Source organism: Nerophis lumbriciformis, linkage group LG04 (genome assembly GCF_033978685.3).
Source record: "Nerophis lumbriciformis linkage group LG04, RoL_Nlum_v2.1, whole genome shotgun sequence".
NCBI lineage: Eukaryota > Metazoa > Chordata > Actinopteri > Syngnathiformes > Syngnathidae > Nerophis > Nerophis lumbriciformis.
The window spans coordinates 62,982,144-63,000,000 of NC_084551.2; the positions used below are offsets into that span (position 1 = coordinate 62,982,144).

Genomic DNA, 17,857 nt, shown 5'->3' on the forward strand with positions numbered 1-17,857 from the left:
TTTACATTTTGTCAAGTCGAGTCTAAAGTCATCAAATTCATGACTCGAGTCTGACTCGAGTCCAAGTCATGTGACTCGAGTCCACACCTCTGCCATTTATTGGTCAATTGTACGGAATATGTACTTCACTGTGCAATCTACTAATAAAAGTCTCAATCAATCAATCAATCAATCAATCAATCAATGACATGCAAAATCAAAGCATACAAAATTCAAGCATTTGATTTAAAATGCACGCACACTAAAATGCTTTTGTTTTTAAGGCCTAAGTAGACCATAAATAACCTCTCTTTTCCATCTGGGGCCAATCTTATCCCATTATCAAGTGTTTGCCTGGCAGGAGCTCGGTCAAAGTACTTTGGCGACTCCCTCAGCCAGATGCTAAATCACTGAGCTCTCGGGGACCGTCTGAAATAAACAACAACACGTGTATGAGCGGCCACGGAGAGAGGAAATCAACTTCATTTTCCTCAGTACTTTTCACCTGAAGCTCGGATTTACGCTATCAGAACAAATGGACAGAAAATGTTGTGCTACCTGTTTGTTTTGGCCACATTTAGAAGAAGCTTTGTCAGAATTGGCGTGTAAACGAGCGCATTTGAGAATCCAGCACACAGCTTGAAGCAAAGACATGTTCTAAGGGTACGCGGCATGGAGCGCTACTGCCTACTGGCGCTGACGAGACGCGGGGCCGCCATCTTGGAGTGGTGATTCGCTCCACTCAGTGCAATTCATTTGGCAGGAGCAATGAACATTGAATTCATCTTACCTCACTGAATACCACTGATTTTCACCACCTTTTGTGTCATACGTGTAGCTATGATAAAGGACACATTTTATTATTCGTAGTTTGCTTAACAGTAATAGAATATTCTTATATGCTATAAGTGACCAGATGTCCGAGACCAAAACTGGGAATATAATCCCAGAGAAGGGGGGAAAAAAAACGGTCAGCTATTTTTAAATTGAATAAACAATATGATTAGGTTATATATACATTCGTATATCCTACATAAACAATGTATGAATACATTAGATATTTTTGCGTCGGACCAGTTCTTCCTCCCAGGGAATCTAAGTTACTGGTCAATCCCAAATTCTTTCGATGACATATATGCTGAGTAAGAAGGACCATCAAGACAGAATTGGAATATTTTGAAGCATATACCAAAGCTTTAGGAGATCAGCTTAATCAATACATTCATATCGGCTGCTCTAGTTGATCTGGCATTCCATGGGAAAAACAACTTTTTCTCACACAAAAGAAAATCCCCATCTCCCCTGATAGTATTATAAATATGAACCAAGTATTAGTGATATTTTTATAAATATGAACAAGTATTAGTGATATTGTTATTATAAATATTAACACATATTAGTGATATTATAATAAATATTAACACGTATTAGTGATATTATTAAAAATATTAACAAGTATTAGTCATATTATTATAAATTTTAACAAGTATTAGTGATATTGTTATTATAAATATTAACACGTATTAGTGATAATACGCACCACTGATAAGAAACCAGTGGGTGTTGTATTTCACATTCCTGATGGTTTAAGACACTAAACAGACAATCTGAAGACAAAGAGAGACTGGTAGAATACAAAAAGGAAAAGTACTAGATACTCTAAACATGGTTATGTAAAAAGAAAGAACTCTTAAACATATCTGCATCCTTCCACAGTATCTATATATCTTATAGACTGTATCTCTGTTGAGAGTTTATTCTGTCTTGACACTTTGTATTGATATTTTCTATTACATTCTTCTCTTAAATGATCATGATGAAGTGATTGTTTTATATGTATTTTTTTAATGTATGTCGCTTTGGATAAAAGCGTCTGTCAAATACTTCAACATAAACATATATAAACACCTGAAAGTCTTTATATCAGGTAAAACCACCAATCTGTTTCACTGGATTCAGAATAAAAGCAAATTCTGTCTTACCCAACAATGTTAGCGTTTGAATATTGTTACTTGAAGACTTATTCCTGGTTACAATGATACTGTTAAGAAAGTATTGTCTTATACTTTGCCTAAAATGAGAATGCATCATAATCAGGGGCGGCTGGTGAATTTTGTTTTAGGTGGGGCTGAAAGTTTTCAAAGCAAACCCCTGTAGGGGGGTCATCCTCACACATTTCTTTGTGATTTTCTTTTAACGACTTTGAACAGGTAACCCGTGCTTTCATTTCATAGTTTGGACGACTGCGTTGGAATGAAGCAGGCCTCAATCGCTTGAAGCCTGCAGCTAGTCCAAAACATTTTAAGTGGCACTAAAAAACATGAAGACATTTTAGCATCCCCCCCACACACACATTAATGCACCTCACCTGTGGTCATCCCGGTACCACTCGAAGGAGGCCGGCGGGACCGCCATGGCCTCGCAGCGCAAGATGGCCATCTTTCCGAAATGGGCCGGCATGTCCTTCACGTCTGTGATCATGGGGGGGTCTGCGGGCGACAAGGAGGGCGAGGTTATGGTCACGTGACTTGGATGCGGCGCTGACTGGAATGTACTCACAGTTGACCGTGACCTTGACCTTGTGCTGGTCGGGCGGAGCGACGCCGTTGTGGGTGATGCACTCGTAGTCCTCAGCCTGCTGCCTCTTGATGTCGGTGATGTCCAGGAACTCGCCTTCGCTCACCAGACCGTCTGGAGAAAGGTCAAAGAGAACGGTGAGGTTTTGGTGATCTGGTCTAATTCAGGCCGATCCAGTACGGTGTCACATGATCTGATTTGAAACTGGTCCCATTCAGGTCTGGTTGCTCCACTTTGATGGGCGTCCGAACCTTTTTCAGTCATTTATTCCATAATCACAGCCGGTCGATACATTTTGCAAGATCTTTGTTCATTCATCAAGTGATTCATTATTTGGCTTATTTGGGTTGTTGAAAAAACATATATATATATATATGTATACATCAATGACGTGCGGTGAGGTTGATGGCTGGTGAGGCACTGACTTCATCACAGTCAGATTTACAAACATATGAACCCTAAAGAGTATCTTATTCACCATTTGATTGGCAGCAGTTAACGGGTTATGTTTAAAAGCTCATACCAGCATTCTTCCCTGCTTGGCACTCAGCATCAAGGGTTGGAATTGGGGGTTAAATCACCAAAAATGATTACCAGGCGCGGCGCCGCTGCTGCCCACTGCTCCCCTCACCTCCCAGGGGGTGAACAAGGGGATGGGTCAAATGCAGAGGACAAATTTCATTACACCTAGTGTGTGTGTGACAATCATTGCTACTTTAACTTAACTTTAACTTTACACATACAAACTGTAGCACACAAAAAAGCACATTTAATAAAAAAAAGGTTATTATGGTCTTACCTTTACTTAGAAATTAAGTCCATGCGCCGCAACTAAAGCCCTCACTTAAACTTTCCACGTGCAAGATTGAATCTATTTAAAAAAGTGTAACCGAGGGTTTATAAATGTCGCCTATACTGTATGAAACTACAAAATAACAAACACGGAGGCTCCAGTTTACACGAGGACCACTTTATTTACCTTCTTTCAAAAACCCCCGCAACGTGACATCACTTCTGCTCTTAGCACCTTCAAAATAAGAGCTCAAGGCATATACTGTATAACAGCGCATAACAGGAACTTAACATCACAAAAAGGAAAGCCCATGAAAATAGGTTACAAAAGTTATTTAATAAGAAGCCAAAAAGTGCAAAAACAATAATGTTCGTGTTGGAGGAGTTGTGAATTAGGTACACCTGCAGTTTGCAGGTGTACCTAATGTTGTGGCCCTGCAGTCATTCACAACTCCTCCAACACGAACATTATTGTTTTTGCACTTTTTGGCTTCTTATGAAATACTTTTTTTAAATAGATTCAATCTTGCACGTGGAAAGTTTAAGTGTGGGCTTTAGTTGATATAACAATTCTACGGCGGGGGTGCAGGAGGCGAGCCTCACACATTGCGTCTTCGCAGCAGTTTTATGATTGCTCAGCACAAGAAATACGTTACACACATACAGTTGTTGACAAAATACACTGTACATTATATACCTCAGCTAACTAAACTATGGAAATGTATAATATAGTTCATATAGCAATACAGTCTCACTGCACAGCAGGCCAGCAGTTAGCCGAGTCATTGCGCAATCCATGTTGAGGCACTGAGTGACGTGCCTCAACTGGCTGCTGATCACCGCACCGTCTCTTCTCAGTATTTGAACGGCAAATGTGAAAATTCAGCGATTTTGAATAAAAATAATCTAAAACTGGTGAAGTTAAATGGAAAATAACTTTATAGTATAATCACTGGATACATATAACAATTTAATTTTTTTTTTTTCTTTTTACATTTTTTTTCTTTCCATGATGGCAGGTGAGACCCGCCTCACCTGCCTCTAGTGACTGCACGTCACTGGTATATATATATATACTGCTATCATCAACAATCTTTAAAGGGGAACTGCCCTCTTTTTTGGAATTTTGCCTATCATTCACAATCATTATGAGAGGCAAGAAGTCACAAGTTTTTATGTTTTTTGCATTCTAATTTGTAATAATCATCTTTTTCTTGGTGGCTAGCAATGCAGCTAATGTGAACAATCCATTCTGCCTCTAAATCACTTAAAAAATGCATTCAAAAGCCGTCAACAATTCTTCATTTACGTTCCGTTACCTGTATAATAACTAAGATGTAGCAACATTGTTGTTGTAAGAACGGACACTAAGAAATTATTGTCTTGTTTACACCATTCTCTACCAGGATATAAAATCTTATTTTCCACAAAAGCATCTTATCTTGTCAGGTTCAAACACCAAACTATCTATTACACAAGACAAGAAGAAGGAATCATGCAGAGACAGAGTTCAATTTGGCTCCTGAGGAGATGTATTACACTCAGCTACAGCTTCACCCTACGCTCTAAGGTACAGTCCCACGTGCTCCTCTATTTATTCGGGAGGTCCCTAGTTAACATCACTGAGGCTGCTTCTGAAGGGAAGGGTAATGCAAGCAGCCCCAGTAGACACAATACATGATTATTCAGAATGGAAATGTGCTGACACTCGTGATTTTGCCCTGTCTCTGTTTTGTCTGCGTTGAGGTACTCGATGTCCATTCTTGGCTGTCAGCAGGCAGGGTCTGGAAACAAACTGCTGATACGAGACAACTCGCAAAGCAAGATTAGTAGTTGTGTCTTTGCACAAATAGAAAAGTACAACTACAGCACAATTGATAATAACTATAGCAACGGCCTTTAAGCATAAGAGTTGTTTGATAGCTTATACATAATTATTCTAACAACCTTTTACATTTCACTGTTGAACTAGAATTTGCAATTCCGGTAGGAATTGCGTGTGAATGCCCTATGTGGGCAAGCCGCTGAACCACCGATACGCGCCAGCGGAACTGAAATGCTTGAATGTCCAGGGTGAGTGGAGTGTGTGGATGTTGGAACGGTTCAAATCGGTTGAGAAATGTGGGATATGATGAGGTTTGTATATTGCCCATTCATTTTTAATGCGGGGAAATTCCTGGTAATTCCGGGTAATCAGGGAAAGAAGATGGTCTGAATGTCCAGGATGAGTGGATGTTGGAATGATTCAAATCGGATAAGAAATGTGAGATATGCAGTCGATTGTATATTTCCATTCAAATGACCAGAAATACGGGAAAAAAAACGGGAATTTTAGGAAAGGGACAACATGTTTTGCGTTGGACATATGTGAAGAGCAGTGTGGGTTGATGGTTGAAAGGTCTGAATCGTGAAAACAATTTTGAGAATTTTGAGCATTGCACTATATGCATTTTCATTTGAAAGGGAATTTCCTAGAAACTTGGGAATTTTGTGAAAAATGGAACATTTTGAAAAAGTACATAATACAAAAAATGTCGTAGATATTATGAATAGGTTGATGTTGGAATTTTTAGAAACGGTTGAAAAATGTTGACATAGTAACAGTTTAAATTTTAATTGGTATTTTGGAATTCCTGGCATTTTGGGAAAATGGGGAATTTATACGAAAAAAAAACAAAAAAACCTTTTTTTGGTCCCAATTAAGAAAAATGTTTTGAATGCGGAGTGATCAAAAACGGTGGAAAAATGTGGACTGTTAAAACTTTCCAGGAAAAGGTAAATGAGGGCTTTGGAAAACCGGGAATTATTTTTTCTTAAAAAAAAAAAAAATCATATTATGTTTATAAAGTCAGTAAATACGTCCCTGGACACATGAGGACTCTGAATATGACCAATGTTGGATCCTGTAACTACTTGGTATCAGATCGATACCTAAATATGTGGTATCATCCAAAACTAATGTCAAGTATCAAAGAAGAGAAGAATAAGTGATTATTACATTTTAGCAGAAGTGTAGATAGAACATGTTAAAACAGAAAACAGCAGGACACCTACCCTCTACATCAGTATTTTTTAACCATATAATTATTGGTTTATTAGGTATTATATTTTATTGTATGATCCTGTAGCTACTTGGTATCGGATCCATACCTAAATGTGTGGTATCATCCAAAACTAATATCAAGTATCAAAGAAGAGAATAATAAGTGATTATTACATTTTAACAGAAGTGTAGATAGAACATGTTAAAACAGAAAACAGCAGGACACCTACCCTCTACATCAGTATTTTTTAACCATATAATTATTGGTTTATTAGGTATTATATTTTATTGTATGATCCTGTAGCTACTTGGTATCGGATCCATACCTAAATGTGTGGTATCATCCAAAACTAATATCAAGTATCAAAGAAGAGAATAATAAGTGATTATTACATTTTAACAGAAGTGTAGATAGAACATGTTAAAACAGAAAACAGCACGACACCTACCCTCTACATCAGTATTTTTTTTACCATATAATTATTGGTTTATTAGGTATTATATTTTATTGTATGATCCTGTAGCTACTTGGTATCGGATCCATACCTAAATGTGTGGTATCATCCAAAACTAATGTCAAGTATCAAAGAAGAGAAGAATAAGTGATTATTACATTTTAGCAGGAGTGTAGATAGAACATGTTCAAACAGAAAACAGCAGGACACCTACCCTCTACATCAGTATTTTTTAACCATATAATTATTGGTTTATTAGTTATTATATTTTATTGTATGATCCTGTAACTACTTGGTATCGGATCCATACCTAAATGTGTGGTATCATCCAAAACCAATGTCAAGTATCAAAGAAGAGAAGAATAAGTGATTATTACATTTTAGCAGAAGTGTAGATAGAACATGTTAAAACAGAAAACAGCAGGACACCTACCCTCTACATCAGTATTTTTTAACCATATAATTATTGGTTTATTAGGTATTATATTTTATTGTATGATCCTGTAGCTACTTGGTATCGGATCCATACCTAAATGTGTGGTATCATCCAAAACTAATGTCAAGTATCAAAGAAGAGAAGAATAAGTGATTATTACATTTTAGCAGGAGTGTAGATAGAACATGTTAAAACAGAAAACAAGCAGATATTAACAGTAAATTAACAAGTATATTAATAATCCATTTTCTACAGTTTGTCCCTCATAATGTGTAGAAAATAATAGGTGTATAAATGACACAATATGTTACTGCATTAGGAGTCTTTGTTTGTTTACTTACTACTAAAAGACAAGTCCCTATTTTATTTAAGGACTTAATTACAATAATAAACATATGCTTTATGTACACTAAGACTTGTTGTTCCAATAAAGACAATAATGAAATTTTTTTGTGGTCCCCTTTGTCATGTCTGTATTATCATGTTTTGTTTTAAGTCATGTTTTGTTTAGTTTCTGTCTTTTCACTCCCTTGTCTGGTCACCATAGCAACCATTAGTTTTCACCTGCCACGTCACGCACCTGTTTCACGTTTTGAGTCACGCACCTGCTTTCACTAATCATGTCCATAGTATTTAAGTTCATTCATTTTCTGTTGTTCGTCCTGACGACCTCAACACATTTATGCTCTGTTCATGCCCGATACTTCTTTTCATGTCAATTCCTCAAGCAACTACTTTTGTCCAAGCCAAGTAAGTTTTTGTTCCATATTTATAGTCTTTTTGGTTTCATAGTTTGTCCTCCGCCATTGTGCGTGTTTTTTGTTTGTACTTTTTTGCTATAGTCTTTTGGTTTCATAGTTTATTCTCCGCCACTGTGCGCGCTTTCATTTATTCCTTTTTTTGATTATAATAAATCATGTACCTTAATTCCCGTCTCGCCCGTGCCAACTTTCCGTTGCATCCTGGAAAAGCACACACCCCGGACCAAGTCATGACACCCTTTATTTAGAAAAGTATCTAAATACATTTTGGTACCAGTACCAAAATGGTATCAAGACACCCCTAATACTGAGAATATTTTTCATGTAGTGGTGTGAATAAGCTCCTAGATTGAATATAGTAAATATGTATTTCTATGCTAAATAGGCTGGTTGCAACTTTCTGAGCAGGGCCGTTCAGCACCGTAATGAATTTGTGCAAAGATGCGACGTGTAAACATCTTCTCAAACGTCCCGAGGGGGGCAAAAGTGTATCATTTCTACCGCCGGGCGAGCCGTGCGTTGGGCAGGTGGTGACAGCTTGTTCATCACATTACACGCAGAGAAGGATATTTGATGTGGGCCAAATCCCCCCCCGGAGCCAGGCCGCAACACCAACACCATGAAGTCGGGTCTCGCGTGTTTGCCGCCTTTCCTCCCAGCCATGGAATGTCCTGGGAGGGAAGGAAGGCGGGCGCTGGGAGTTATTGCTTCTTCATGCGGCGGGATGGATGGTGAGAGGTTTTGTTGGACTCAACCCGGAGCCGAGCCGGAGAAGAAATGAGATTGAGATAGGGGTGTAACGGTACACAAAAATTTCGGTTCGGTACGTACCTCGGTTTAGTTCATTTTCGGTACAGTAAGAAAATAACAAAATACACCGTATTTTTCTGACTATAAGTCGCAGTTTTTTTCATAGTTTGGCCGGGCTCCAGTGCGACTTATATATGTTTTTTTTCCTTCTTTATTATGCATTTTTGGCAGGTGCGACTTATACTCCAGTGCGACTTATATACCGGTAAAAGCCAGTAAATTAGAATATTTTGAAAAACTTGATTTATTTCAGTAATTGCATTCAAAAGGTGTAACTTGTACATTATATTTATTCATTGCACACAGACTGATGCATTCAAATGTTTATTTCATTTAATTTTGATGATTTGAAGTGGCAACAAATGAAAATCCAAAATTCCGTGTGTCACAAAATTAGAATATTACTTAAGGCTAATACAAAAAAGGGATTTTTAGAAATGTTGGCCAACTGAAAAGTATGAAAATGAAAAGTATGAGCATGTGCAATACTCAATACTTGGTTGGAGCTCCTTTTGCCTCAATTACTGCGTTAATGCGGCGTGGCATGGAGTCGATGAGTTTCTGGCACTGCTCAGGTGTTATGAGAGCCCAGGTTGCTCTGATAGTGGCCTTCAACTCTTCTGCGTTTTTGGGTCTGGCATTCTGCATCTTCCTTTTCACAATACCCCACAGATTTTCTATGGGGCTAAGGTCAGGGGAGTTGGCGGGCCAATTTAGAACAGAAATACCATGGTCCGTAAACCAGGCACGGGTAGATTTTGCGCTGTGTGCAGGCGCCAAGTCCTGTTGGAACTTGAAATCTCCATCTCCATAGAGCAGGTCAGCAGCAGGAAGCATGAAGTGCTCTAAAACTTGCTGGTAGACGGCTGCGTTGACCCTGGATCTCAGGAAACAGAGTGGACCGACACCAGCAGATGACATGGCACCCCAAACCATCACTGATGGTGGAAACTTTACACTAGACTTCAGGCAACGTGGATCCTGTGCCTCTCCTGTCTTCCTCCAGACTCTGGGACCTCGATTTCCAAAGGAAATGCAAAATTTGCTTTCGTCAGAAAACATGACTTTGGACCACTCAGCAGCAGTCCAGCTGGTGTCGGTCCACTCTGTTTCCTGAGATCCAGGGTCAACGCAGCCGTCTACCAGCAAGTTTTAGAGCACTTCATGCTTCCTGCTGCTGACCTGCTCTATGGAGATGGAGATTTCAAGTTCCAACAGGACTTGGCGCCTGCACACAGCGCAAAATCTACCCGTGCCTGGTTTACGAACCATGGTATTTCTGTTCTAAATTGGCCCGCCAACTCCCCTGACCAAAGCCCCATAGAAAATCTGTGGGGTATTGTGAAAATGAAGATGCAGAATGCCAGACCCAAAAACGCAGAAGAGTTGAAGGCCACTATCAGAGCAACCTGGACTCTCATAACACCTGAGCAGTGCCAGAAACTCATCGACTCCATGCCACGCCGCATTAACGCAGTAATTGAGGCAAAAGGAGCTCCAACCAAGTATTGAGTATTGTACATGCTCATATTTTTCATTTTCATACTTTTCAGTTGACAACATTTCTAAAAATCCCTTTTTTGTATTAGCCTTACACAATATTCTAATTTTGTGACACACGGAATTTTGGATTTTTATTTGTTGCCACTTCAAATCGTCAAAATTAAATGAAATAAACATTTGAATGCATCAGTCTGTGTGCAATGAATAAATATAATGTACAAGTTACACCTTTTGAATGCAATTACTGAAATAAATCAAGTTTTTCAAAATATTCTAATTTACTGGCTTTTACCTGTATGTTTTTGTCCTTCTTTATTATGCATTTTTGGCAGGTGCGACTTATACTCCAGTGCGACTTAAATATGTTTTTTTCCTTCTTTATTATGCATTTTTGGCAGGTGCGACTTATAAATTTTTTTTTCACTATGTAAAGCGCTTTGAGTCACTTGAGAAAAAGCGCTATATAAATATAATTCACTTCACTTCACTTCACTTCACTTCACTTATACTCCAGTGCGACTTATATATGTTTTTTTCCTTCTTTATTATGCATTTTTGGCAGGTGCGACTTATACTCCAGTGCGACTTATATATGTTTTTTTCCTTCTTTATTATGCATTTTTGGCAGGTGCGACTTATACTCCAGTGCGACTTATATATGTTTTTTTCCTTCTTTATTATGCATTTTTGGCAGGTGCAACTTATACTCCAGTGCGACTTATATATGTTTTTTCCTTCTTTATTATGCATTTTTGGCAGGTGCGACTTATACTCCAGTGCGACTTATATATGTTTTTTCCTTCTTTATTATGCATTTTTGGCAGGTGCGACTTATACTCCAGTGCGACTTATACATGTTTTTTTTCTTCTTTATTATGCATTTTTGGCAGGTGCGACTTATACTCCAGTGCGACTTATATATGTTTTTTTCCTTCTTTATTATGCATTTTTGGCAGGTGCGACTTATACTTTTTTTTTTCACTATGTAAAGCGCTTTGAGTCACTTGAGAAAAAGCGCTATATAAATATAATTTACTTCACTTCACTTCACTTCACTTCACTTCACTTCACTTATACTCCAGTGCGACTTATATATGTTTTTTTCCTTCTTTACTATGCATTTTTGGCAGGTGCGACTTATACTTTTTTTTTTCACTATGTAAAGCGCTTTGAGTCACTTGAGAAAAAGCGCTATATAAATATAATTTACTTCACTTCACTTCACTTCACTTCACTTCACTTATACTCCAGTGCGACTTATATATGTTTTTTTCCTTCTTTATTATGCATTTTTGGCAGGTGCGACTTATACTCCAGTGCGACTTATGTATGTTTTTTTTCCTTCTTTATTATGCATTTTTGGCAGGTGCGACTTATACTCCAGTGCGACTTATGTATGTTTTTTTTCCTTCCTTATTATGCATTTTTGGCAGGTGCGACTTATACTCCAGTGCGACTTATATATGTTTTTGTCCTTCTTTATTATGCATTTTTGGCAGGTGCGACTTATACTCCAGTGCGACTTAAATATGTTTTTTTCCTTCTTTATTATGCATTTTTGGCAGGTGCGACTTATACATTTTTTTTTCACTATGTAAAGCGCTTTGAGTCACTTGAGAAAAAGCGCTATATAAATATAATTCACTTCACTTCACTTCACTTCACTTCACTTCACTTATACTCCAGTGCGACTTATATATGTTTTTTTCCTTCTTTATTATGCATTTTTGGCAGGTGCGACTTATACTCCAGTGCGACTTATATATGTTTTTTTCCTTCTTTATTATGCATTTTTGGCAGGTGCGACTTATACTCCAGTGCGACTTATGTAAGTTTTTTTTCCTTCTTTATTATGCATTTTTGGCAGGTGCGACTTATACTCCAGTGCTGCGACTTATGTATGTTTTTTTTCCTTCCTTATTATGCATTTTTGGCAGGTGCGACTTATACTCCAGTGCGACTTATATATGTTTTTGTCCTTCTTTATTATGCATTTTTGGCATGTGCGACTTATACTCCAGTGCGACTTAAATATGTTTTTTTCCTTCTTTATTATGCATTTTTGGCAGGTGCGACTTATACATTTTTTTTTCACTATGTAAAGCGCTTTGAGTCACTTGAGAAAAAGCGCTATATAAATATAATTCACTTCACTTCACTTCACTTCACTTCACTTCACTTATACTCCAGTGCGACTTATATATGTTTTTTTCCTTCTTTATTATGCATTTTTGGCAGGTGCGACTTATACTCCAGTGCGACTTATATATGTTTTTTTCCTTCTTTATTATGCATTTTTGGCAGGTGCGACTTATACTCCAGTGCGACATATATATGTTTTTTTCCTTCTTTTTCTTATGCATTTTTTTGCAGGTGCGACTTATACTCCAGTGCAACTTATATATGTTTTTTTCCTTCTTTATTATGCATTTTTGGCAGGTGCAACTTATACTCCAGTGCGACTTATATGTTTTTTTCCTTCTTTTTCTTATGCATTTTTTTGCAGGTGCGACTTATACTCCAGTGCAACTTATATATGTTTTTTTCCTTCTTTATTATGCATTTTTGGCAGGTGCAACTTATACTCCAGTGCGACTTATATGTTTTTTTCCTTCTTTATTATGCATTTTTGGCAGGTGCGACTTATACTCCAGTGCGACTTATATATGTTTTTTTCCTTCTTTATTATGCATTTTTGGCAGGTGCGACTTATACTCCAGTGCGACTTATGTATGTTTTTTTTCCTTCTTTATTATGCATTTTTGGCAGGTGCGACTTATACTCCAGTGCGACTTATATATGTTTTTTTCCTTCTTTATTATGCATTTTGGGCAGGTGCGACTTATACTCCAGTGCGACTTATATATGTTTTTTTTCCTCTTTATTATGCATTTTCGGCAGGTGCGACTTATACTCCGGTGCGATTTATACTCCGAAAAATACGGTACATGTTTTGGTTATTTATTTACCAAATTTGCAAACAATGGCTTTATCCTTTTAACATTGGGAACTCTATAATAATTCTGCCCACGTTAATCAACATTAAACTGCCTCAAGTTGTTGCTCAGATTAAATAAAATGACAAAACTTTTCTTCCACATATGCACTTAAAATGTGACTTTAAGGTTTTACTACTTACGTATAAAATACTACACGGTCGAGCTCCAGCCTATCTTGCTGATTGTATAAGAAATCTGCCTTCAAAGAACTCCGGCTTATTAGTGATTCCCAGAGCCCAAAAAAAGTCTGCGGGCTATAGAGCGTTTTCTATTGGGGCTCCAGTACTATGGAATGTTCTAGCAGTAACAGTTAGAGATGCTACCTCAGTAGAAGCATTTAAGTCCCATCTTAAAACTCATTTGTATACTCTAGCCTTTAAATAGACCCCCCTTTTAGACCAGTTGATCTGCTGTTTCTTTTCTTTTCTCCTCTGCTCCCCTCTCGCTTGTGGAGGGGGGGGTGGACCGCTCGCCTGTGCATCGGTTGGGAACATCTCTGCGCTGCTGACCTGTCTCCGCTCGGGATGGTTTCCTGCTGGCCCCACTATGGACTGGACTCTCACTATTATGTTAGATCCACTATGGACTGGACTCTCACACTATTATGTTGGATCCACTATGGACTGGACTCTCACACTATTATGTTGGATCCACTATGGACTGGACTCTCACACTATTATGTTGGATCCATGATTGGGTATAAAAACAGCTTCCCAAAAAATGCTCAGTCTTTTACAAGAAAGGATGGGGCGAGGTACACCCCTTTGTCCACAACTGCGTGAGCAAATAGTCAAACAGTTTAAGAACAACGTTTCTCAAAGTGCAATTGCAAGAAATTTAGGGATTTCAACATCTACGGTCCATAATATCATCAAAAGGTTCAGAGAATGTGGAGAAATCACTCCACGTAAGCGGCATGGCCGGAAACCAACATTGAATGACCGTGACCTTCCATCCTTCAGACGGCACTGTATCAAAAACCGACATCAATCTCTAAAGGATATCACCACATGAGCTCAGGAACACTTCAGAAAACCACTGTCACTAAATACAGTTGGTCGCTACATCTGTAAGTGCAAGTTAAAGCTCTACTATGCAAAGCCAAAGCCATTTATCAACAACATCCAGAAACGCCGCCGGCTTCTCTGGGCCCGAGATCATCTAAGATGGACTCATGCAAAGTGGAAAAGTGTTCTGTGGTCTGACGAGTCCACATTTCAAATTGTTTTTGGAAATATTCGACATCGTGCCATCCGGACCAAAGGGGAAGCGAACCATCCAGACTGTTATCGACGCAAAGTTCAAAAGCCAGCATGTGTGATGGTATGGGGGTGCATTAGCGCCCAAGGCATGGGTAACTTACACATCTGTGAAGGCACCATTAATGCTGAAAGGTACATACAGGTTTTGGAACAACATATGCTGCCATTTAAGCACTGTCTTTTTCATGGACGCCCCTGCTTATTTCAGCAAGACAATGCCAAGCCACATTCAGGACGTGTTACAACAGCGTGGCTTCGTAAAAAAAGAGTGCGGGTACTTTCCTGGCCCGCCTGCAGTCCAGACCTGTCTCCCATCGAAATTGTGTGGCGCATTATGAAGCGTAAAATACGACAGCGGAGACCCCCGGACTGTTGAATAACTGAAGCTCTACATAAAACAAGAATGGGAAAGAATTCCACTTTCAAAGCTTCAACAATTAGTTTCCTCAGTTCCCAATCGTTTATTGAGTGTTGTTAAAAGAAAAGGTGGTGTAACACAGTGGTGAACATGCCCTTTCCCAACTACTTTGTCTCGTGTTGCAGCCATGAAATTCTAAGTTAATTATTATTTGCAAAAAAATATATAAAGTTTATGAGTTTGAACATCAAATATCTTGTTTTTGTAGTGCATTCAATTGAATATGGGTTGAAAAGAATTTGCAAACCATTGTATTCCGTTTATATTTACCCATCCATCCATTTTCTACCGCTTATTCCCTTCGGGGTCGCGGGGGGCGCTGGAGCCTATCTCAGCTACAATCGGGCGGAAGGCGGTGTACACCCTGGACAAGTCGCCACCTCATCGCAGGGCCAACACAGATAGACATAATATATATAATATATTAAATATACAATATATAAATAATATAAATATATTCTACATATACTCTACATTTAAGTGCAGTCAAGAAGGAAAATAACGTACTTTAGCTTTATTTACTTACTTTTTACCTTCTACTTTGTTTTTAACCTTCCATACTCCTTGTTTACCTTTCTATTTTACTTTGTATTTAACTTATTTTACTTTTATTTACTTGATTTGATTTCTATTTAACCTATTTTACCTTTATATACCTTCTGTACTCCTTCTTTTACCTTTTTATTTACTTTATTTGACCATCTATTTAACAAATGTTACCTTTATCTTTCTTACTATTTAACATATTTTACTTCCATACTTTGTTTCACCTTTTTATTTACCTTTTAAGTTATTTCACATTTAGTTACTTTATTTGACCTTATACTTAACTAATTTTACCGTTTAGTTACTGTTATTCCCTCCGAGGTCTTAATCAAGGGTCAAGTTGTTCCTTTTTCTCCCACAGACATTTATTTCAGCCACGCCTTCTTCTCGTTAACAACGATGCCAAAATAATGCCGTCAGAACTAAATTAGAAAAACAGAACTTACAATTAGTCTGACACCATACATCTAACACAATTTCCCAACTCATATGGAAACAGGGTTTGTACATTATTATATCAACTATCAGAGACAATTGACATAATGCCCTTTTTTTGCTGCTTCAACACAGCTCAATCAACACAGAAAAAGTTAAAGTGAAATAACAGACAGACAGGGCTTTGCTGTCCTTAACACACACTAACGCTACGCTAAAAGCGAATTAGCCTTCACCTCAAGCCAGGACTGCGAGCGAGCTGAGCTGCCTTTTATATTTCTAGAAGGTCAACGGGCTCATAGTGATGTTACTAGTAGTTGACTGGGAGGTGTTTATTATCATTTGGGGAGAGTCCGCTGCCTGATGATTACCTGCTAAACGCTAAGCACTGACTACATGCGCTCTGAATACGCACTGCTGATTGGCTGTTACTGCTCTGTGTGTAACCAATCAGATGGTTGTGTGGGCGGGACAATGCTGGGTGCTGTGTAGAGGACTGACAGAAACAGAAACAGAAGGAAGGGTCATAAAATCAAAACCGGAGCAGTTAGAATTTTTTTTTCGATAACTTTTATTTGGAAGGGTTCAATCTCTCTCCTTAATATGTTCGTGTGGAAACTCGTTCGATACACCTCTGAACCGAACCGGACCCCCGTACCGAAACGGTTCAATACAAATACACGTACCGTTACACCCCTAGATTGAGATGAGCAGTTTCAGCTTCCCTGCCAGCTCATTAGAGAACATGATATACGTCATTTCGCCGCCACACTCTCAGCAGAACTTCGCCTCCTTTTATGGCGTCAAAAATGCACACCAAAAAAAAAAAAGAGAAAACCCTGACGCTAAACGCCACGATAATTCCTGTCAGAGATTAGCACGCCGGCTCTAATTGAAGATTATGCTGGAGGATTATTAGCGCTGCCACTGAGCTGGAGACGATTATTCGCCGCGAACAGACTGAGCCCGAGCAGGCGGGGGAGGGCTGCTCGCTGGCTGATAGAGGCTCGCTGCGGTGCTGCTCGCTGGCTGCATTAGTCACATCAATGTAGGCGCCCCTGTGACATCACTGGAGGGGAGCGAGGGGGAGGATTTAGGGCACAATGTGGAGAATACAAAACAGACATTGTGAGGGCAAACCTATTGATGCAACTCACTGGATGTGGGAATCAGGACTCACAGTCTTCAGTCTCCCTTTCATGTGCTTCGAGGGAACCGTTTTGGGTAGGAGCTTTTTCGGTCAACACAGAGTCCATAAAGGTATGCTTGAAAGGGCAAGTACTGTATTTTTTGGACCATAAGTCGCTCCGGAGTATAAGTCGCACCGGCCGAAAATGCATAATAAAGAAGGAAAAAAACACATATAAGTCGCACTGGAGTATAAGTCGCATTTTTTGGGGGAAATGTATTTGATAAAAGCCAACAGCAAGAATAGACATTTGAAAGGCAATTTAAAATTAAAGCTGCAAGCAGCGTTGGTCGGGCCCGCGTATTTGGCAGGTGCTAGTACTAAGTGTCCCAATACTTTTGTCCAGTGGTAGTCCTAAGTGTCCCAATACTTTTGTCTACTTTTAGTCTGAAGTGTCCCAAGACTTTTGTCTAGTGTACCTACCTTGTCTGCATTGTGTGGGCACGTTGGTGCTTCCTGCTTTTAAGCAGCCATCTTAAAAAAACAGCAGCATCAGCAGCATCAGCGCAGCGGGTCTTTGAAGGGTCATAAAATCAAAACCGGAGCAGTTAGAAAAAAAAGCGCTTCCGTCATTGTAATCACAAGGGTTCAATCTCTCTCCTGTGTTAGTTTGAAGGCGAAACGACAAACGCGCTCAGAGGAGATAGTTTTT

General features: G+C 38.8%; 1 protein-coding gene across 1 annotated transcript in view; it reads right to left on the minus strand.

The window, feature by feature from the left end:
• The window catches only part of iglon5 (IgLON family member 5), a 493,945-nt gene that overhangs the window by 11,762 nt on the left and 464,326 nt on the right, over window positions 1-17,857 (minus strand). The window contains exons 5-6 of the mRNA XM_061958753.2: window positions 2,539-2,670; window positions 2,348-2,468 (exon numbers count right to left, since the gene is read on the minus strand). Of these exons, the coding sequence (XP_061814737.2) occupies window positions 2,348-2,468; window positions 2,539-2,670 (253 nt within the window). The remainder of the gene's footprint in view (window positions 1-2,347; window positions 2,469-2,538; window positions 2,671-17,857) is intronic.